The sequence below is a fragment of the Dendropsophus ebraccatus genome, chromosome 4 (genome assembly GCF_027789765.1).
Source record: "Dendropsophus ebraccatus isolate aDenEbr1 chromosome 4, aDenEbr1.pat, whole genome shotgun sequence".
NCBI lineage: Eukaryota > Metazoa > Chordata > Amphibia > Anura > Hylidae > Dendropsophus > Dendropsophus ebraccatus.
Window position 1 is genome coordinate 56169005 of NC_091457.1, and position 22670 is coordinate 56191674.

The 22670-nt window shown below is 41.8% G+C and overlaps 1 protein-coding gene across 2 annotated transcripts in view; it reads left to right on the forward strand.

Annotated features, from left to right (window-relative positions):
* The first annotated feature begins 1118 nt into the window (after positions 1 to 1118).
* LRP4 (LDL receptor related protein 4) overlaps positions 1119 to 22670 on the forward strand; it is a 64566-nt gene continuing 43014 nt past the window's right edge. For both annotated transcript variants that reach the window (XM_069965878.1, XM_069965879.1), the window contains exon 1: positions 1119 to 1607. In XM_069965878.1, coding sequence (XP_069821979.1) covers positions 1487 to 1607 — 121 coding nt within the window. In that variant the 5' untranslated portion in view covers positions 1119 to 1486. The remainder of the gene's footprint in view (positions 1608 to 22670) is intronic.

Here is a 22670-nt window from a genome sequence, read left to right on the forward strand (position 1 = left end):
AACATAAGGCTATGTTACACACCGCAAAACTATGTCGCAGTTTTACGTAGTGTGAACATAGCCTGATGGGGAGAAATCAGGTGAATGCTTCCCTTTAAATGATTTAAATGGCTGCACAAGAGATGACTGTGTCCAGGTCTGGATATAAGGGGGCTCAACAGTGAGACACATTTGGGTGCAATAAGTCAGCCCCCCACACAGTTACCATTTCTGAAACCTACCGCTGCCCCATTGTGTCCAAATGCGTCAAAGAGACTCACAATCTAAATTGTTTTTGGAGTTTGGAAAGAACTGGAGACCCCTCTAGAATTAATAGGATGAGATTGGCAAAAATTAAAGGTAGGTATAACAGCATCATATATTCTAGAATCCACATGGCTGTACTAGACGGCACAAAGCCATTAACTTGTTATTCTCTATTTAAAAAAACGACAATGTTTTGAGGCTAGGGTGGGCCCCTCCAACCTCAGGACCCCATAAAGCTGCTATAACTCCGTCAGCTCTGACCCTCTTACTAACTGCAGTCTGGATTTCATTGCTGCATACTCATCTTGACCTCCCTAGTCACACGTCACTATGGCGGTGGTCCACGGCCTCTTCTAGCTGTTGTGAAACCACTGGTTGGTTCTGCTGGGAGTTGTAGTTTCTCCACAGCCCTAGAGCGCAGGTTGCAGAGCCCTACATGATGAAGTCCACATGTGCCTGCAGTGTCTAGGATTTCATTGCTCTTCATTTGCTCTTATGGGTTTGTTGTTACATGGCCCCCAGTATGTTTTTCATTATTACAAGCCATTGTGTCCCATTCACCTAGTCTTTACAAGTTTGTAAAAAGATCCAACAGGAGACTACGGGACTTCCCACTCAGGTGAGAGGGGCTATCCTTTCTCCAGAAATAACACATCCCCCCTATCAGGAGACCCCCTCCCTTATTTCCACAACCACTGAGCTCTCCCCACAACTCCCCCGGAAACCCCCTAGTCATTCTGCGGTGACTCCGAGGGTAATGTAGCAAATATACGGGAGGTGATCCCCCCCTGCTGTTGTCTCAGTTGGTTTGTTCCACAAGAGGCTTGGGAGGCAGTAAGGGTAGAAGGACACAGAATAAAGTGAAGCTCAGAGGGGGAGAGACAGTGGAGCGCAGGCAGGGGAGGCGGACAGGCAGTAAATCAGGGAGACAGCGGAGAGGGGGCTGAGAGGGCACTGCACTGGGTACACAACAGCAGGCACTGCCATTCATTGCAGCACAGGCAGAAAGCGAGCTAAGGGGGACCCTGCAGCCATCCTGGGCCAGAGTGGGGGAGCCAGGACTCCAGCAGGGCACTGAGGACAAGGGAGCAGGCGAGGCTACCACCACTACTACTATCACACCTAGGGCATGCACTGGCACAGCAGCAGCTCTGCACTGGAGACATGACCAACTGCTGGCAAGGAGAGATCGAGGGAGATCACTGATCTGCGGGATCTCCTTGCCCTGAGGAATCACTGGATGCATCCTTGGATCTGCAGCTGGAAGGATCTGGCTCTGTGGAGGGGGCACGTCCTGGGCACCTTGGGAATGAGGCTCCTGGAGGGCTCCTACCTGGCTCTGCTGCTACTCTATCTGCCAGGTGAGCACCTTGTTACATTGTGGCCATAGCCAGGAACTACCCCCTTATAGCTCTGTAACTTGTCTATTGTTTCCTTCTAATTGTTTCAGCCGATAATTAACCCTTTGTATGACCTCTAATAACTTCCCTTTGGGGATCAATGGAAAAATGCATCTGTTTTTAAAGGGGGTCTTCACTGCAGTGATTTCCGGATATAGGGTTAAATTGCTCCCCCAGGTTTGCATTGGGCCACATCCTATGCATGGGAAACCGTCGCTTATGCATCACTGAGCTGTCGCCTATGCAGGTACCTGCGTAGGATGTATCCAGTGGAGATTGCTTTGGCCACAAGGTCAGAGGAAGAAATATTGAGATATAATTCTTATTCTTGCAAAATATAGGATTGCTTATGATAACTGGTGATACCCCAATATATCCTGGATCGGCTGCCCTCACATATATAAATAGTGTAGGTGGGTGTCACTATGTTTCCATCCCCCCCCAAATGGGTCGTTTAGTATACGAATTGTGTCTCAAGGTGTTGTTGTGCTGCTGTCCCCGTTTTGTTTGATAATCCCCTCCGCTCTCTTGTGCCCTGTTTGTATGCAGGTCAGTGCTTATTTACTTGTTGATAAGCTCAGTACTGTACTTGGAATCCATGGATCCTTTTCATTGCGATGCCCACTTTGACAGTAGAACTGTATGCTATAATTGCTTTCTATGTGCCCACAGATTTGCTGTTTCTCATTGCTGCAGCAGTGTGCCTGTAGATCTCATCCACCCACGTATTGTGCTGCTAGATCTCCTGTAACGCTTCCAGTATGTGCAGGTCTCATCACTGTACTGTCTAGCGTGACAGGATGTCCTTCACATACACCGTACAGTATGGTGCCATTTCTCACGTGGTTTGACCTGTGTGGCCATTTGTCCATTTACAACAATCAGAATTTGTAAATTGTAGCAGAATACATTTACGTATATGATGGGTACACTATCATTCACATCACTGGAGCAGAATCTTAAACTGGGGATACACAGGTCAAGTTACTATTCCACCGATTCTTAGCCTAACCAGTCAGTGGCCAGTTTTGGTCCCCATAAACAACTTCTATCACCCCCATAATATCTTGTTACAGCAGGTCTCCTACCAGGACTAATTTCAATAACACGTAATTGGAGGCTATTAAGTATTAATGTCATTTTATACGGTAGTAAGATTCTCTTTTGACTGGCAGTCAAAGTTAGTTGATTCTAGATGGGCACCTCCATATATTCTGGAGTCCTGTACAGGTGTCATCAGTCACAACAGTTCTTGCCATAGTCCACATGTGCATTCATACCTGCACACTACGGCAAAGAATCAAACTAACCTGCATGGTTCAAGTGTGGTGGAAAACAACTACCTGGAAGAAACCCATGCAAACATGGCCACATTTAAGCTCAATGGAGATATAATAAATATAATTTTTATTTACTGCATATAGCGCTAACTAATTCTGCAGCATTTTACAATTTTGTGGGTACATACATAGACAACGATGTGGTCCTAGGTCGGATTCCTGCACAGGATCCCATTGCTGCTCAGTAACAGTATTAACCACACTGGTGCATCTTGCCAATTTCCCACAGGTCCCTTGGTGCCTGCTGCTGGGGAACTGAAAGATCAGCCATGTTAGCTCCTGTGTTTCACAGGTAGATCATTTGGATCTGGAAGTAATATATCCCTCTGTCCCTACTGTTCATTGATCTAGAGAACTCTGGCAGAATACCGGTTGACCACCAGTTGTCAGAACTAGGGTCAGATATAGTTGCAGATATGGCTCTCAGAGTGGAGGAACCACAGTGAATATAACTTGACAAAATCTAAGAACTATACGGCCAATGCACCTATAAACTGACTGCTTCTTTTGTCTAGTGCCAGTGCATGCACGTCAGTCGTGCCTCCTCTACCTTCATGTGTTTACTGACATTATATAGAAATTCATCATATATTTGGGCAGGCTTCATGAGCTGGGCACCCATTGAGTTCCCAAAAGTTAGTTTATTCTATGGGACCTAGGTCTTAAACAGCACCAAAGCGTTGTTGATTCCAACAATAGTTGATTTTAGCAATTATTGTTGGAATGGTCTGATAAACCTCTATCGTTTTTCAGACCTGAAGATACATGTTGGTGGAACTTCCCTTTAATCCTCTATTTTTTTTTTCTCCTGTTACACCCTTTAAAGTTAACCGAAATAGATCAAAAAACTTTCTACAATATATTTGATGGTAAGTGGAAATGAACATCCTAGATACAGGAGATAATTCCTGTAACTCATTTGCTGTAGGGGTTTAAAGCTGCACAAGGATGATAAGGAACTTGCCAGTGGGATACATAGGCCATATGTCTGAATTGAATTGCTCTACAGTGTATGGATTGCCCTTCGGCAGCCTTGAAAATTCTCAAGCTTCCATTCTGAGCTAGTTAGAAACAAAACCAGCTATTGAAAGCCCATGTAACGGGGAATGTTATGAGAATCAACAATGCCCTCATCTCAAAGGACACTAAGGGAACACATGATGTGATTCGTAAAGATTTCAATCTGTTATCAGCATAGAATCCTGCAAAACTGCAACTTTCATCATGGAGAGCACTGATCTATGTATTTGGAAATGCCCTTGTATATAACTGGGCCAGTTTGGACTGCTTGCTGTTGGTACTTCTGAGGGTGCGTTTACACAGACAGATTTATCTGTCAGATTTTTTAAGCCAAAGCCAGGGACTGACTATAAACGGGTAACAGGTCATAAAGGAAAGACTGAGATTTCGCCTTGTCTCAAATGCATTTTTGAACTTTGGCTTCAAAAATTTGTCAAATCTCTCAGTGGCCAGTGCTTGTCTATGTGGCCACAGTTTGTATCCATGTTGCATATAGATACGACATCTAATGCTTGCTGTGGACCCACATTTTACCATCAGGTATACATGACATGCTGTGGCACAGTGGTGTTCATTACTAGAGGCAGATGTGCCATGTCATAGCAGATACCTACAGGTTTTTACCAGTAAGCTGTATGACATGGGGTCATTCACAGTGACAGTGTTGATGATCAGCTGATAGAGCTGGGGTTGTGTTGATAAGACAACCTTTATATACTGATAATTTCCAACATACATCCCATGTGTTTGACTTTGAAGACTTCTGCTACAGTCCCAATACTTCTTGAAGCGGACAGATTCTTGAAGACAAAGCCAGGAATGGATTAGAAAGGAGGAGAAATCTCAGTCTTTTCTTTATGACCTGATCTCTGCTTATAGTCTGTTCCTGGCTTTGGCTTCAGTGATCTGTCAGATAAATCTGTCTGTGTAATAGGGCCCTTAGACTTAAAGAGGATATGCCATCAGGTATACTCTCTTTAAAATTACACATGAATTGAACGGCGCCAGCACGAGGAGGCCGGTGCAGCTGTCCTTTTTTTGAACCGCATCCCTGTTCCTGCGTATTCTCCAAATAATTGGGAACATAGGTGCATGGCAGGTGCTTATGAATTGGGTGGAAGTTTTGGTATGCACCATAGCCTACAATAATGATCCCAGGTTGTGTCTACCATTTGCAGACAGAACAATATCTGTATGCAGTTGCCAGTGGGCACAACACTTCAGTCACTACATCTTGTTCTAGCTTGGCATGCAGCAGCTGCAACAAGGGAATCAAGTGGATCAGATATGATACAAATCCCTGAAATTATTAGGAAGTTTATTTTAAAGTAAATGTAAAGTATAAGTAAATTCATAATTGATCTTGTGTATACAGAAGTGCGTTGAAATATTTGATTGAATATATAGTCTTCAATCTGAGGAAATGATATGGTCCTTTTTCCCATCACATTATCTGTCCTGCATACAGTAGCTGCTACTTTCCCATTAATTCCCATCAAATGTGAATACAGGCAGATTACAAGTGTAAAGTGGGTTTGTTAATTTTCTGGCTGTATAGGTAAGCACATTACACGTCCCGATCCCTGTCAGATGGCTAATTACGCTATTTTATAATTAATGCAGAGATCTGGAAGCTGCTTATTCTTGATGTACTGCGAAACCTCTCTAATTGACCAGATTTGGCCGCTAAATTCAGGAGCTTTCACTCCAATCCCGCGGGAACCTTGGCAAGGCCGAGTTTTGGGAATACCCCAAACCAATATATTCCATTCACATGTAAAGTAGGCACATTGTCATGTGGACTAATTGGTTACTCCTCAAATCTGGATGCCCTCAGGGTTGGGAACGGAGTATGTGGCTCTGTTATTGGAAGGCAGAATCCGTTCTTAATCCATTTAGTGCCCGAGGGGAGATGGTGTCTAAACTGTGCTGATACACAAAGGGTTAAGGGGCTCTGGTATTTTCCTGAGTGACAGTGGGGCACACTTTCAGCCAACTCAGACCTTTAAATATCCCAGAATGGGAGAGGGGGGGACTGTTTGTGCTCAGATGGTTTAGTTACTTTGATTGACACATGTTAGAGAATGCTCTAAAGGGTCAGGCTTCCTGCAAAGGCCACTGGGTAAAAACATTTTTTATTCTATTAAGGCTAAAGGTCTATACTGCTTTTTTTTCTCAGGCTTTTTGCTTAAAAAGACTCTGGGACAGTTGTCTATAGCAGCCATTCAATCAGATTTAACCTCCTATTTGGAAAATGAAGTAACCTGTTTGGCTGCTATGGGCATTGTCCTTGGTACAACATGTGATAAACATTGTCTGTGAAACTATATAAATATAAGAATGAATGCAACCTGGGCCCCCCCAACTACCATGTGCCATTTATAGGTAGGCCTACATGCGGTGGAATATTGTCACCACCAATCTTGCTGCAAATCTGAAACAATTCAACGTAAAAAACAGCATGTTTGTATATTCCCCCACACACACCCCTGGATGTTGTAGGGGTATAATCACTGGTCAAAAACCTTGGTGTTTTTACAACAGATCGATCATGCTGTGGATTTATAAACCTGCAGCATTTATAGTACCAGTAAGGTGAGATTACAAAAATTAAAATTCTGCTTAAAATCTTTTGCTTCATTGACTATAATGAGTGCGATTTGATGGACAGTCGGGAGGAGACGTGTGCTGCTCTGCACCCCCTCTAGCTGTATTTCGGGATCACAGCAGGTGATCAGACCTGCGGCGATCAGTAACTTTTGACATGATGATCGAAAAGAAGGATGTTTGGTTGGCCAGGGATCATCGGAACTCAGGGTCTCAGCAGGTCGTAGGAGTGAGACCAAGTGCAATCAGTCCCTTTTGACAGGCTATGCTCAAACAGTATTTTAAGACAGTTTATGAGAATTTGTGGATTTGTATCAGGTAAAGAAATAAGGTGTCACTTTCCTGTTGACAGATTTCTTGAATGGTTTTGGTGCATTTTCATGATCTGATATAGATTACATATTACATTTAGATCTGTTTTTACTCACCTGTTATGGCCATATTGTATATTTTGTACAAAATATCGTACAAAATCACCTTAAACCAATACAGTGTTGAAGAAATCATGAAAAAACTGATATGAATGGTGTGTGACTTAGTCCTACCTTTATGGTATAAAACATATTTTTAGATATAAAAGACGTACACTGATTTGTGTTCTGCATTAGTGCGAAATATTTGATTTTTCTTGTGGCTTATGTGCTCTGTTATTGACACTGTGCCCCCATCCACAAAGAAGTTTTGGCAATGTCATCATTTTAAAAAATTGCTTATATATCCCCCTCATAAAAAAAAGTTCTTCACTTTAAATGATGACCATTTATACTTTGAGATACTATAAGAATTGGGAATGCATGTTAGGATGGCGCAGACCAAATTTGCATGATGGTTTTTCAATGATGTAGTGTAACATTTTCCACAGCAGTTGTTGTGTTTTTCTTGCATTGCCTCTTATGTTGTCATTTTGAAAACCCTGTGACAGTTATTAATTGTACAGCTCTTTGTTTCTATAGTAATTATGGCGCCATCTTTAGTCCGACAAGAAGGTAATTAGCCGGATGTTAGCTCTGAACACTCAATGGGAAGGCCTGCCTGCTTGTTGTTTCACCATATGTAAATATGGAGTCATTTGAATTTTATTTTCGCATATTTGAATTCCTATAAGATTCTTTATTACTTGTATAGTGTCAGGGGTGTAACTATAGGGAGTGCTATGGGTGCCGTCACCCATCAAAAGACATATGGAAGTTTGGTCCTGTTATGCTGGCCGATTTATCTGCCAAACTGTCCAATATTGCCCTGGGAAATAGGAAATAGCAATTAGCTAACAAGCAATCGTTCTTTGGCTGATCATAGCATAGTTTGGGTAACTTTAAAAATAGAGATGAGCGAACCGGGTTCGGGTTCGAGACGATTAGCTGTGGCTGCTGAACTTGGATAAAGCTCTAAGGTTGTCTGGAAAACATGGATACAGCCAATGACTATATCCATGATTTCCACATAGCCTTAGGGCTTTATTCAAGTTCAGCAGCCACCGCTAATCAAATGCTGAATGACCGGGTTCGGATCGACTCAAGCATGCTCGAGGTTCGCTCATCTCTAGTTAAAAACCATTCTTCTTTGGCTGCACATGGCCCAGTGTATTAATTGATGGCTGTCTGACAATGATGGCCGTGTGGTACTACCCATATGTTATTTGACCTATGTAATTGGTGCTTGCTTGAGTTGAGCAAACTTTAAGCACACTCTGATTTGTCCAAACCCAAGCATGCAGCGTTTAGTGGTGGCTGCTGAAGTTAAGGCCCTATTACACGGAACGATTATCGTTCATAAAGTCACTCCAACGACCGTTAACGATCACTAAACATTTTTTTTTTTTTTTTCAGAGACCAATAACACATAACACACGTGGGAACGTGAACGATATATGTAGTGTAACGATTATTTTGCGGTCGTTACATGGGTGATCATGACCATACAACACACCTACTTTTTTTTAAACCTTTTTACGAATGACTGAAAAATTTCTAATTTTATGAACCAATTAGCGAATTATCTTTCAAAGACCAACAATTTTTTTTCCACATGCTGAAAAACAATTTTGAACAACTCACCAACTATTGTCGCTCGCTCGTTTACAGCTATTCCACGGAACGATTATAGTTAAAGAGTGGTCGTTGTAGCGAGTTTGTGAATGATAATCGTTCCATGTAATAGGGCCTTTAGATGCAGCCCTAGGGAATCCTGGACAACATTGTTACAGCCTGTACCCATATTTTGCCGGACTCCCTAGGGCTGCATCCAACTTCAGCAGCCATCGCAAGTGAAATGGCGCACACTCTGGTTAGGAAAAATTCTAGTGCGCTCAAAGTTTGCTCAACTATAGTGTTTTGCTGTGTTTTATCAAATGCATTTGCACCAATCACATATCCAATTTTTTCTAAAGGCTTTGGTATTTTTGAGAACACAAATGGCACAGTGTGAAGCTCTATTCTTACCATCAAAATACCAGAACTCCATCAGGAAGCTGTTTGTCACCAGAGTCTGACAGAACCATGACCGCAATACCAGACATATGAGGTCAACATGGTCTATCATAAACAAAAGCAATGACACTAGTGTGAACTAACCTGAGGGCATCACATTTGTATCTTCTCTCTGAGGTTGGTATTCTCCGTTCCCTTCTCATATATCAAAAACAGTTTTTCTATAGAAAGTACCCTAGACTAGACATGCTTGAGATGGAGATTAGATATCCCAATTGTCATTGCTATGTTTACCCTTTACCTTCTATAGATTTTATTCTCCCTATAGTTAGGGTTCCAGAAGGTGGTACATCTTGCCATAAGTGGACCTGTTTACACAAAGCATTGTGATTGGATCACAAGAGCGAGAACTTTCATAAAGGAAAATGTTCCTTTCCTGCTGGGATCCAAGTCTGCTTATGATTTAAGAAAAAACAAAGAAAACTAAAAAGAAAGATGGACCTCTGTAATACTACTTGGTTAATAAAATTATCTGAGGGCAAACCATATGTACATGGAGGGAACATAATAAATACATATGATCATGGTTGTCTTACAGTTTAATTTTTAGATTAAGGGTCCTATTACACAGGACGATTTTTAACGACTAACGATAAACGATCGCAAAAACAAGATTGTTTATCGTTAACGTCTTAGCGTCAGTAATCTGTATATATACGTTCCTACTGCCCATACCCCGTGCAGTAGGAATGTGTATATATATACGTCCCTACACTGACGGGGGCTTTGTGATGTGAGCGGGAGCGCTGCAGACAGAGCTTTCCCGCTCACATCTGTGTCCAGCGCCGGAGGTAATGAGTCATCTTCAATCCCGCAGCTGACTCTCATTAACTCCTTTAATGCCGCGATCTACAGAGATCGCGGCGTTTAAGGTGCTCAGTGACAGATCAAGCATCTGTCAGTGAATGATCGGCAGTTCCTTACCTCCGTCCTGTCAGATCTGCGATCTATGTGTAGAGTCTGCTCTCTGGCAGGCCCTATACATAGATTGCCGATAACACTGATCTATGCTATGGCATAGCATAGATCAGCATATGGAATCTAATGAGTGCATGTTTTACAGTAAATAAAAGTGTAAAAAAAAAAGGTTTTAAAAAGTATAAAAAAAAAACTTATAAACCCCCTCCCAATAAAAATATAAATAAATAAACATATCGTAGCGTGTGGAATTGTCTGATCTATTAAAATATAACATTATTGTTCCCGCACGGTGAACGGCATAAACGGAAACAAAAAAAAAAACGCATCAGGATTGCTGATTTTATTAAATTATATATCACAAAAAAAATAATAAAGAGCGATCCAAATTTTTCTACACCAATATGATATTAATAAAAACTAGAGATCATGGCGCAAAAAATTACACCCCACCCAGCCCTGTAGGTGGAAAAATAAAAGCGCTATGGCTCTTAGAAGGAGGGGAGGAGCATTGCATTAATTTGACCCGGACTTTTGTGCATCAGAGGGCTCTGTCTTGAAGGGGTTAACCTGAAATTGTTCACCATATTACACAGAGCGATAATCGTTAGTTACGATCGTATATTCCTTCTGATCCCAGCAAAACAATGAACAATGTGCAATTACACTGAACGATTAGTGAAAAAATACGGAACTTGAGCGAACGAATGTGGAATTACATGGAAAACGATTACTGATAATTTTAGGTTCACCTCTAAAGGCCCTGTTCCACGGGATGATTATCGGGCATTACGGCCGATAATCGTCCCGTGGAGTAGGAGGCAACGATCAGCTGACATCGTTCATGTTGGCTGATCGTTGAAGTTGTTTGTCTTTCAACATGTTGAAAGACAAACCGACTTATATAGCAGCGATCTGCTGCCGTCGCTTTGTGGGCTGCCAGGACAATCAGCGATCACCAGGGCAGCCCTCCCGCAGCTCCCCCGTCCCTCCACGGACTCACCCGCTTGATGCTGCCGCGTGGAGTAGCGGCAGCAGCGAGCGGGGAATGAGGAGCAAACGAGCGCTAACAGAGTCGGGCCGTGGAATACTGCCTTTAATCAACAATCAACGACATACAAACAATTTTTCGATCGTTGCCTGCAATTACACAGAATGATTATCGTTTAAATTCGAACTATATAATAATTTTTCACACAATAATCGTCCCATGTAATAGGGCCCTAAGTTGTGAGGTGTATAAGGCCTCTTATGGACTCTATGCATTGCCATATAGACTTCATATGTGTGCCCTAAGTCTATGATGCTGGCTTTGACTAGATTCAATGCCTACATATGAATGGCCAAATGAGGAGTACCACTCTTAAGGTGTTTCTGGATGCTGGTCAAATTTGATAGTCCTTCAGTAGGTCACAAACTACAGCTTATGACTTTACTGATCAAATATTTAAAGGGGTTCAGTAAAAAAAAAAAAAAAAAACATGGCTGCTTTCTTCCAAAAATGACATTTCAATTTTCAATGGGTTGTGATATAACAAGGTATTCTCAGACTTCAGCTGGAACGATGCCCTTGTGCTTTCTGGACTTTTTTTTAAAGATGTAAAAAGTCATGTAAGGTCTCCTTTTAATCAATGTAACTAATGTTTTAATGTGTTTGAAGTGCTTCTTGAAATTCTAATTTAATTAAACTTGAGGCCTCGGGATATTGTGGTGATATGATTAGAAGCCAGTTCTGGACGGACACTCCCTTTTGGTATGAGACTTGTTCGGTAGCTTAGAAGAGTTTTGAAGTTTGAAGAGATCAAAATAAGCTGCAGAAGTGTAGATATAAGGGTATATGTAGCTGGGTAATGATTTGGGGCATGAAGAAGTTGACATGGGTCCAACCTCATAAAGCATGCTTTCCACGCTTAGCATGTCTATATGGAGCCATATACATGGAGGTAGTCTCTACTAGAAGCCTTGCTGCAGCACAATATGCAGCTGACTATAACTTGCAAACAACCCCCAAAGTGGGTATTCTACAGTTGGTTCCCTAAGGCTGCCTTATATGTCCAGATTTTTTATTTTGTTTTTCGAGTCTATAACTTACATTGGTAAAGATCAATGATGAGTGACAAAACCTTTAATGTTGCTGTACTTCATTATATGCACCCTATTCACCACCTAACAAGACTTTGCCATGTGCATGAGCCATTTGGGCATCTTATCGATATGATGGTATAGAGAGGTCTATAAACAGACTTGGCTGATCTGGGCCGCTGATGCAGTAAACTCACTACAGCACTGACATTGTAATGTAATGGCATCAGATGACTGAAGCAAAAGAATGACATGCCAGTAAGCAGATGGGCATTATGCACAATCCAGTTTTTTACTTATGGAAGCTTAAATGTTGCAGAAACATAGTGTGTGAGGTGTTGGCAAAGAATAAACGGTACTTTCTTCCAAGTAAAATTCTGCAGATGTCTTACCCCTTTCCTAGGATGTAGAACAGATCCTAGTCCTATTAGATACTTCATAAAGTTTATAGGCGCTAATGTCTCTCTATTCATCACCAGCCTAATGCCATGTTTACACATTGTGAAACACCGGCCGTTCTTACTAAAGATCATCCCGGCCTGTACTGCATTGGGATGCGGGTGCACCCGTGTTCGCCTGCATCCCAATTCACCATTGAACACAATGGAGAGTGCGGCCAGAGCCGCACACTCTATTGTGTGACCTGTCAGGGATGTGCATCCGCTATTCAAGTTCAGTTTTTTGTTGTTTTTTTTACAGCCGCTAGTTTACAGCCGCTAGCAATCCCATACTTTGTGTATACACTCCGTCTGGAATTCCCTCAAAATGCAGTGCACATAAGTTGTGTATTAATCACGGCCGTTGTTGCACATCGGCAACAACGGCTATGATTAATACACAACTTATGTTTTGTGAACATAACCTAAAGGTGCCCATGAAATTCCGTGAAACCTGCATATTTTAGTAGCTTTGGCTGACTAATGTATATAGGAATTTTCAGAACTGTATCTGACAACTGTATTTCAGCATGCCCAATCCTTCTGTGCTGCTCTGAAGAGTCAAACATCTGCTTTTTCTCCTCTTGCCATTGAAAACACAAGCGCTTAAAATTTTGCTGACATCTGTTGTATGTATGGACATGGATGCTCATACACATCTATTCATTTTGAATTCCCCATACACATGCATGCCAAGCTTGGCTGTGTATCCATGTGTTGTCAATGGGGAGGGGATAGAAATCTGCTAGGAAAGGAAAAAGGATCGGGTATTGAAATTTAACATGCCTAACCCTTTTCTACTCTAACGTCATGTGTTAATTTGGTCCGTCTCATCAGAATCTGCACATCAGGCTCTCTTTTTCCTAATGTGTATGGGAACCTTAATTTTTAAAGGGTTGTCCCAGAGGCAAATAAACTTTCTATGTTAGATCATGTAACAATCATTATTGCATCTCCCCCCCCCCCCAGTGTTTTATTGGTTTCCCATTCAGAATGCCTACCTAATGTGCCCAGGTTCTAGTGCATCAATTCCTATTTGAATACACAATGGCAGGAATCGCTCCACCATCAGTATACAGATATCCAGGTAGTGGTTCGGAACTAGAGGCTTTTACGAGTCCCTTAGCTATGTGTGTAGACAACAATCTAGTGAGATGGCCAATTGCTGAACAATCGTCGGTGTGTGACAAGCCTAACTTTCCTAGGAACCTGTACATATAAGCGTACATGCCTTAGGATATACTGAGATTTAATAGAAGCTAGTGCAGACAAAAAGTTATGGCCCGCCGCAGCCAACCAGATCACTGCATCTAACCTCACACCAATCTGGCGGCTGATTGGCTTGTTATGGGTGGCACGTCCACCATTGTCTGCCCTAGTTATAAATGAGACCCGGTATGTTCATCGCTGTCCTGGTAATGTTGGAGAAGTGACAGAATCCAGCAGGCAGTGTCCTCATTATTGCCACTCTTAAACCAGTTCCCATGGAAACCATAATTGGCCGCAGTTTTTGAATCTATTAATATGAGTCAGAGGGAAGCTGCATGGAAGAAAATAAAAAATAAAGTCATTCTGCTGTATGCTGAATCTTCTAACACTGAAAAGAAAAATGTTCTGCAAAATACTAAGGTGGGTTATATGGTGAACAAGCCCCTGGCGTATACGGTAAATGCAGAATGCTGTTGGTGCGCTATACCACAGAGGCATGCAGTAAAACAACACTTCATGTTTTCCACATTGGGTGCCTGTGGTTTCAGATGCCGCTTATTGCATCCACCAGAGAAATCCATTTAACATGTATGTCAGGAGATATTTCTGGAGAAATAATTTACTAGAAGATTTACCACATTGTGAAAGCATCCTTACTACAGACTTGGGAGTCAACTAGATTACTCCAGGACTGAAGTTGAAAAGCTACTAAAAAGTCAGGGGCCAACAGCATAGTCCCTGTTATATGGACTACCATTCTTCCACAGTGTATTAAACATATCTGCCTTACAATGCACATAGTTGTATTACTCGTCTATGTAGGCTGTAACTGTGAGCTTTAGAATTTCATGGGTCTGTGAGTATCCATGGCAAAAATAGAATGTCCCATTGTATGAGGCCATAGCTTCTAGAAAATATGGTGCCTTACTGCACCACTGTATAAAGTCACATAGGGTGCCAATGGGCCGATAGTACAGAAGCACATGGATTCCTTGTACTGCATCACTGTGTAGGAAAGCACCAGACTGGCTGCCTGATACTGTACAGTTATATACTATATTAGCAGGGCATGCCACCAGCTCACTGGGTTCAAAAGATTTCTTAAAGGGGTATTTCAGGAAATAACTTTTTTAAACTTGTGCTTGGGCAGGTGCTAAAACAAAACAGAAAAACTCATTACTTACTTTTCTTGGTCTTCCACTGGTATTATGGAGCTCCAATCCAAATTCATGTTGCTTCTGGGTTCAAGGTTGGCACGTGGCATTGTCTGCTCAACCATGGCTGTGGATGACCTCAGTATGACCACTGATTGACTGAGGGGGCAACACCATGTGTGTACCCTGAACTTAGAAGTGCCGCATGGAGCTTTGTGATCTTGGTGGCCGTAAGGAATGTAAGCATGGTTTGTTCTTGTTTTTTTGTTTTGGCACCATAATATAAAACAACAAAATGCACTCGGCCCTTAATCCGCAGCATGTTCAAAAACGTATATATCGGTCGGCTATGCACTTGAGCCATTATTTTTGGCTCTAATTTTGGGTTATGGTAAAAGCAATATGCCAAAAAGGAACTATTTTCGTTTGTAGTTGGTGCACATTTGTCAGATACTAGTTAATTGCTATACTGTTTCTTTTTCCCTACTGTGTGTAAATAGCAACTTTGTCTTCCCTTTATATTGTTATTTAAAACTTCCTTTTTCTCTGTTTATGTCCTTTGATCTGTGGACTATAGAGTGTAGACCCTTCATTATGGGTCTGTCAAGTGTTGAATCTGTGGCGTCACTTCCGGATGACCAAAGCATTGTCTTCAGGGGTTCATTAGAAGTCAATTAGACCCTTTGTGTCAACACTAACAACCATTCATTTTATGGCAATGGGGCCTGGTGTTCATTGTGTTTCTTATATATTTGAAATTACAGAGAGAGGCACTAATTATACATAATAGACCATCATATTATACAACTTAAAAATCTGCACCAATAAGGTATGGATTATCTTAAAAAAAATTAATAGATTTTTTTTTCCCCCTGGCTATTCATTGAAAAACGCAATGCTATGTTCTTTGTATTCATTTCATGTCTTTAAATTCCTCTATGGGAAATGGCCAGCCGAAACGGAATTGAAAAGTGTTTTGTAACATTAATTGAATTTAATGCAAAATAGTTATTCAATGTCTTTTTTTTATGCCTCCTGATTGCCGGAACACCCGGGGTGTGCCAACAATAAGACTATGACCTGTTAAAAATAGAGGCACTCGGTTACAGGAAGACCAATGGAACCAGGGACCCGTCGTTCTTTGGATAAAGTTAAAATTAGGTTTTAGGACAACAAGGAATCAGAATGGCCGGGCACAGGTGGTGGCTACAAGAGGAATAAAAGGGATTTCACGCCCTGGGAAGTTAAGGAGTACTGTGACCAAATGGGGGATGGGAGCTAGGAATGTTATGGTGATGGGGAATAGAATTAGGAGACCCCATACTATGCAGAGAAAGTCAGAAAGTTAGTAAGAGTTCCAGGAAATAGATTGTTGTCTGTGGAGACTGGTGACCCTCCGGGAACCTTTTTTTTCCTTAAGGCACTTTAAGATAAATTGAAGTACTCTATGCTTTGCCACATGCCTTATTGAAGAGCATTCCTCCCATTACAATAAAAAAGTATTTGTGTTGTCTTCTAATTATAAAAAATTGTAACAATTCTGCTTAACTTCCTTAAAACACATATGATTGGGAACATATTTCTTTTTTTTTTTTTATTTAACCCTGCCCAGACAGTTAATTATATTTCTTTAATGCTCTACACCTACCATATTAGAGAGCTTTACAGTTTTTACAGTTTAGTCATACAAATTTGCTCAATTCTTCAGGGTATGATGACGCTGCAGGTACTGGTAAAAGGTGCTGCGTAATAAGTGAAAAACCTTCTTAAGGTCCCCAGTACATACAACAGAGGCAGTTTACAGACGTCTTTCTCATCCCACCTCCAAAACCCCTTTTTTTTTTTTTTTTTTTTTTTTTATTTCGGGAAGTCTGTTATTTTATAACACATAATTGGTGAAGCTCCCTGTGTCCAGCAGGTTCTTAATGTTATCCCACACAGAGCAGTAGTGACTTATAGGGTGTCCTATTTGGGTTCTACGCTTAATTGCAACAGATAAAGTGGTGGCCTCCCCAAGTTCCTATAAATGACTCAGCATCTCAGCTAAACCGCTAAGAAATACATACAGGCATCAGGACGGCCTGCTCCTTACTTAGTTGAAGAATTTTTTTGTTTTGTTAAAAAAAAAAAACCCAGATAGTATTATAATTTTGGTCAAGTTATCCCTGCCTACCACCACTAAGTAAAATTTTGTCCCAGATTTTTTGGGGCAGATTTGTCTAAGAGCAGGACTAGATTACAGGCAATATAATCCATTAGATCCGCTGTAATATATATGCCCAGGTATGTACACTTGTCCACCACAATTTGGATCTGTGGGGTCATTTTACATCCCCAGAATTCCGTCCATATAGGGACGGTGTTCTGTGGACTGGGATCTCCCAGCATCATGATTAATTATGATGTCAGAAGCATCAGCTGCACGGTTATGTCAGTACACTAGTGCAAACTTTTAAACTGTTCAGGAGCTCCTGTCTGTGTATGGACAGAATTCTGTAGATGTGTAAATGACCCCCTAAATGTTTGATCTAAATACTTAAAAAGGAAACTATCAGCAGGTTAGATGAATCTAACCTGCCGATAGCCCCCTATAGCGTCAGGGACACTGAAGAGAAAGATATTTATCTTGCCTTCCTCCTTGGAACAGGTCCTACGCGGTCCGTAAGGGTAAACTCCACCCCAGAGCACTATTAGGAACACTGCCGCGTCATCCGGCCCTACCCCCGATGATGTGGCAGTTCTCCTAACTGTGCTCTGGAGCGGAGTTGACCCTGTGGAACATCGCAGGACCATTTTTGCTTTTCAGAGTGTCCTGGTGGCTTTTGCCTATGTGAAGTAGGGCCCCTTGATGTATTTTGTGTGTGTGTGTGTGTGTGTATGTGGTTTTTTTTGTTAGTTTTTTAGATGTTTTAACTGTTTATGTCCCAGTATAATGTTTGTTGTTTTTATTTACGTAAAATAAAGATACATATTTTCTTCTTTATTTGTTTGGTACATATGACAGGCCTTCCCTTTTCGTTTTGTTGGAACAGGGCAGGACCAGCGCCAGGGAGGAAGGTGAGACACATACCTTCCTCCTCAGTGTCCCTGGCGCTATAGGGGATGTTCAGCAGGTTAGATTTGTCTAGGCTGTGCATAGTTCCCTTTTAAGCAGTTCTTGGAACTAACAGGGACTGATTTTGTCCCGATTCATCATGAAGTCAGAGCAAGGCAGTGATTTATAGATAGTGTGTGTGAAAATACACAAATCATGTCCTCCTGTGTCACTACTGAAGGATTACATCTGCGACTATGGATTGCAGCAAACGTTTCCAGCCTACTGCTGTGTTATAGAAGTATTTTTATTTGCCCTCCTATAGTACTTGTTTAACACCTGGCACAAGCTGTCTTAGTGTCCCATGCTAATAAGGTTAGGGAAATAAGACCCTCAAAATACCTCACGGCTCAATGAGATTGCGAGTATTTTGGGAAGCCACAAATATTGGTCGGAGTTACACTATGGCTGCATGTAGGTCATGACAAGGGTTCTGTGCCTGGTCTGTCCACAGGCTGTATCTTCTGATAGTGTGCTCTTATTCTGACGCAGAATGCCATGTGCAGCCAATGGTCCCTGTCAGGCACCAGGTTATATTTGGAAATGACTGTCTCCGCAGACATGTAAGGGTCTATTACTCTCACCCTGGCAGGCTGCCATTTAGGGAACATTCCTACATTGAAGAGCTTTGTCAACAGCCCTCTGTATTCTGTCCTTCAATCTTTCATTGCTTTGTGTGCTTAAAAAACAAATGATGGAGTGAAACAACAGGCCCAACTGATATCCCTGAAGATGGAGAGAGGGGGGGGATTTTTGGAGGAATACCAAGAATGTGATAAGGTCATTATTATGAGCTTCATTAGACCCTCAGACATTACCTAAGAGGTATCAAGAAGAACCAGTCCCACCTTACATACCATTAAAGGTTACAGATGTTTTTGTGGTCATTGATGCACTATATTGTAAAGTACTGTCATTTTTTTAACAGCATTTAGTGACTTGCTTTATGGCAAGCACCATTGGCATGGACAAAACCTCTCCAAACAATATTCTTTGTATGAGAAACTTTTGTGAGCATGCTCTGTGTGCTCATTGCACAGAAGGGGGGGAGGGGGCTCTGAGTTGTAAGCAACTTTTTGTGTACCTCTGTTATTGAAACAATAGGTAATTTAATGACTCGTTCCTCAACCCCCAAATTCTAACCAATCTGTGTATGGTAGGTGAGCAAGAAGGTATAGACAATGCAATGTCACTGCAGGATCAAGGTTTGTGTTGTGTTCTCAAATAGAAAAATATAAACCTGCATAGATGCTGTAGACACAAAATACTTTTGTTTCAACGTACCTCTCCCATGCCACCGATGCACTGCGTCACAGGCTTCCAGACCCCCGCTGGAACTCGCTTTCCCTTGAGTTCGGATGTCTTCCCGGCCGCGACAATGTCCCAGTGATTGGCTGAGCGGCTTTTCACTTCAAATACTGCGGGGAGCGAGCCAAAGCTGGCAGGGCATCAGGGAGCATGGACAGATATGTATAGCTTTTTATTTTACAAGGGCCGCGCGGTCATCACTAACTATTACCATGTAGTCCTTGCTGCACGAATATTGGGCTGTATATGTGCTCAGTAAGCGAGCGCAGATCTAGCAGATTTGCGCTCTTACATGAAGTCATGCAATAGGGCTCTTAAAGGGCATGTATCACCTAAATTTTCTTTTACTGAATAGTCAGAAACTAAAAATGGTTCTTTTATTCCAGTCTGTTTCTATTTTGTGACTAATTTTTTTTTTTATTTCCCTTTTTCTACATTGTTATGGGGGCGTCCATTTTGCCTTAGCTATTTTTAACAGCATTTAGTGACATGCCTCACAGCAAGCCGCATGGACATAGACGATCATAGTCAGTCTGTCATCTGGAAATGAATGTAAAACATTACTGTGCAAACTCTGTGACCTGTGAGGAGGACATTCCACAGGGAACTGCGATTGTCTTATACTGGTGCAATATATCTACTGGTGTCAGATGTCTCTGCAGTGCTGTACAGATCACTTTACAGCAGCCTCCTCTTATCACTACAAACAGAACCGCTTAGTTTTAGCCCCAGTGGTGAGAGAGAAAACTGCAAGATTTCTGTATTTATTATTAATAATATTAGAAACAATGTCTCCAACAAATGTTAAACATTCTCAAAAAATATATTTAAACAATGTCATTTTCTGATGAAACATTCCCTTTAACTGACAAGTTCCCTTTAAGGAGAGCCTGGGCGGTCGTAGCTTGAGGCAGGACTAAAGGTTTTGTTATATAAAACTCAGGGATCATTCTGATATGATGTCCAGGGATAGTTTGGATAGGAGACCTGATGTAAAATTTGTATGGCTTGGAAGATCAAAAAGACAGTGGAGCATAACATAAATGTGATGGAAATGTATTACAGAAGACAGATGGTAGACAGCGTTTTGATGATTTCATTTCATGCATGAATACGGACGTCACTCATCTGCACCAATGGTGGTTCATTAGATCCAGACGGTCAGCCTGGAGTCATAAAGACTTGATCTTTATGAGGTAGCTGTATATAAATTTTTATATGTAGTGTACACCTACTCAAGTAAAGGCGAGGCAGTGTGTTTACTGTATGTAACGCGGTCTGTATTCTTGCATGCTGTCAAATAGGACTGGATTTAATAGTGTAGTTACTATTGTGGTGTTCTGTAAACACTGTGTGAGCACAAGTACCTGTTGGTTGTGTCAGCTGTGCCCTCGGGTATGAGGATGTTTAACATAGGCTGAATTTATATGGCTATTTACAGACAGGGCAGAGTCTTGCTAATAGAGTAATGTTGCACAAACCTTGGGGAAACGGACAGTCTACGGGCCTGGTTGCAGGTTCAGGAAGAATTTTACACTGCTTATTAGTATTACTACATTGACCGCTGGTGCAGCATTTTATATTTTAATTTGATCCTGTCGCCTCAATAAACTTTTGGTCGGGTTATAGGTGCTGAGACCTTCACTTATCTCTGGAATGAGGTTGCACAGGACAGTGAGATGGGGAGAGAAACCCTTAACTGAGTACACAAAGTTTCACCACTTAGCAGTCCTCTCATTGTCCTCACAGGCACTGATTCCCATAGTGATTCCCATGCACCCGTATATAGAGAACACATATCTTACCAGGTCCCAAAACATTCCCACAACACTCTCCCATAAAAATCAATTAGCCTATGTTGCTGGGTCTCATGCTGGAGACAGGAACTATGGAAACACAGCGGGATGCTCCATCTCATAAGACATAGTTAGATGTGTCAGGGAGAACGGGTGCTTGTATATTCTGGCATGGAATTATAAATAGATGTACATTAGAGAAATGACTGTCATGCACAAAAGTGACCCCCACCACTGGAGGTAAACTTTAAGCCCTGCCCCTAAGACTTCCAAATGTAATCACTATTTTTACAAGGGTTCTAAGTGATTTGAGGTTCTACCATGGTTACACAGTCACATATCTACCCCTCCCACCCCCCACCCATTAGTTACAATGAAAACCCCATTGATATTACTCCTTTTTCCATAATATACAGCCTTCTCCTACATTGTGCCTTAAGGCCCTATTACACAGAGCGATTGTCGGCTGTATTTGGCCGATTATCGGCTATTATGGTGGATAATCGATTCATGTAATAAAAGGCAACAATCAGCCGACATGCACAATGTTTGCTGATTATTGTCTTTTAATGTATATCAACATGTTGAAAAACAACAATGGCACGGCTATGGACAATATAAATATTGTCAAAAGAGCCCCTCCCACAGCTCTCTTGCTCCCAATGATTGTCGCATGTAATAGGGGCTTTAGGGTCCATTTACACAGAAAGATTATTTGCCAAAGATTTGAAGCCAAAAACAGGAACGGATTTGAAAAGAGGAGAAATCTCAGGCTTTCCTGTATGACCTGATCTCTGTTTATAGTCTGTTTCTGGCTTTGACTTCAAATCTTTAGCAGATAATCTCTGTGCAAATGCAGAGGTGTAGCTGGGCTCTCCTGCACCTGGGGCAAAGATTCAATTTGGCGCCCCCCCCTTTGTGTGCGCAGTAAGCACAAGGGGGCCCATGTTGTCCCTTCACTGGTGGTATATAAGATATATACATTTTTTTTTTTTTTTTAAATGAAGTTCAGATAAGCGATTGTTCAGATGAGCAATTTGCTCATCTCTACAGCAGCACTAGTGTGGTGTTCACAATATGGGATACATAATGTCATATTTACTGTGTACCTGGAACGTTTTTATGAAGAATGAAGTACTTCCATTTCTCCCATTTAAAATTTGGTCCCTAAGTACCTTAGGGCCCCTTTCACACGTAGCAAAACTAGCGGAATTGTCTGCCGTGGAGCGCCATTAGCCTCCCTCTCATAATGGGAGTCTATGGGAGGCGCATGCTGCTGTTCTCACAGCGTCTCTCCACACTGAAGAATTAACATGTTCATTCTTCAGCGCGGGGAGAGCAGCAGGGCGCGCCTCCCATAGACTCCCATTATGAGAGGGAGGCTAACGGCATTCTGCTGGTTTTGCTACGTGTGAATATAGCCTTATGGAGGCGCCGTTCTCTCCGCTCCCTGCTGTCTGTACCTGAGGAGGCGCCGTTGTCTCTGCTCCCTGCTGTCTGTACCTGTGAATTAGGAGGCAAAGCTTCCTGATCTATCTCCAGTGTGACCCACAGCGTAATGTGATTCTATGGT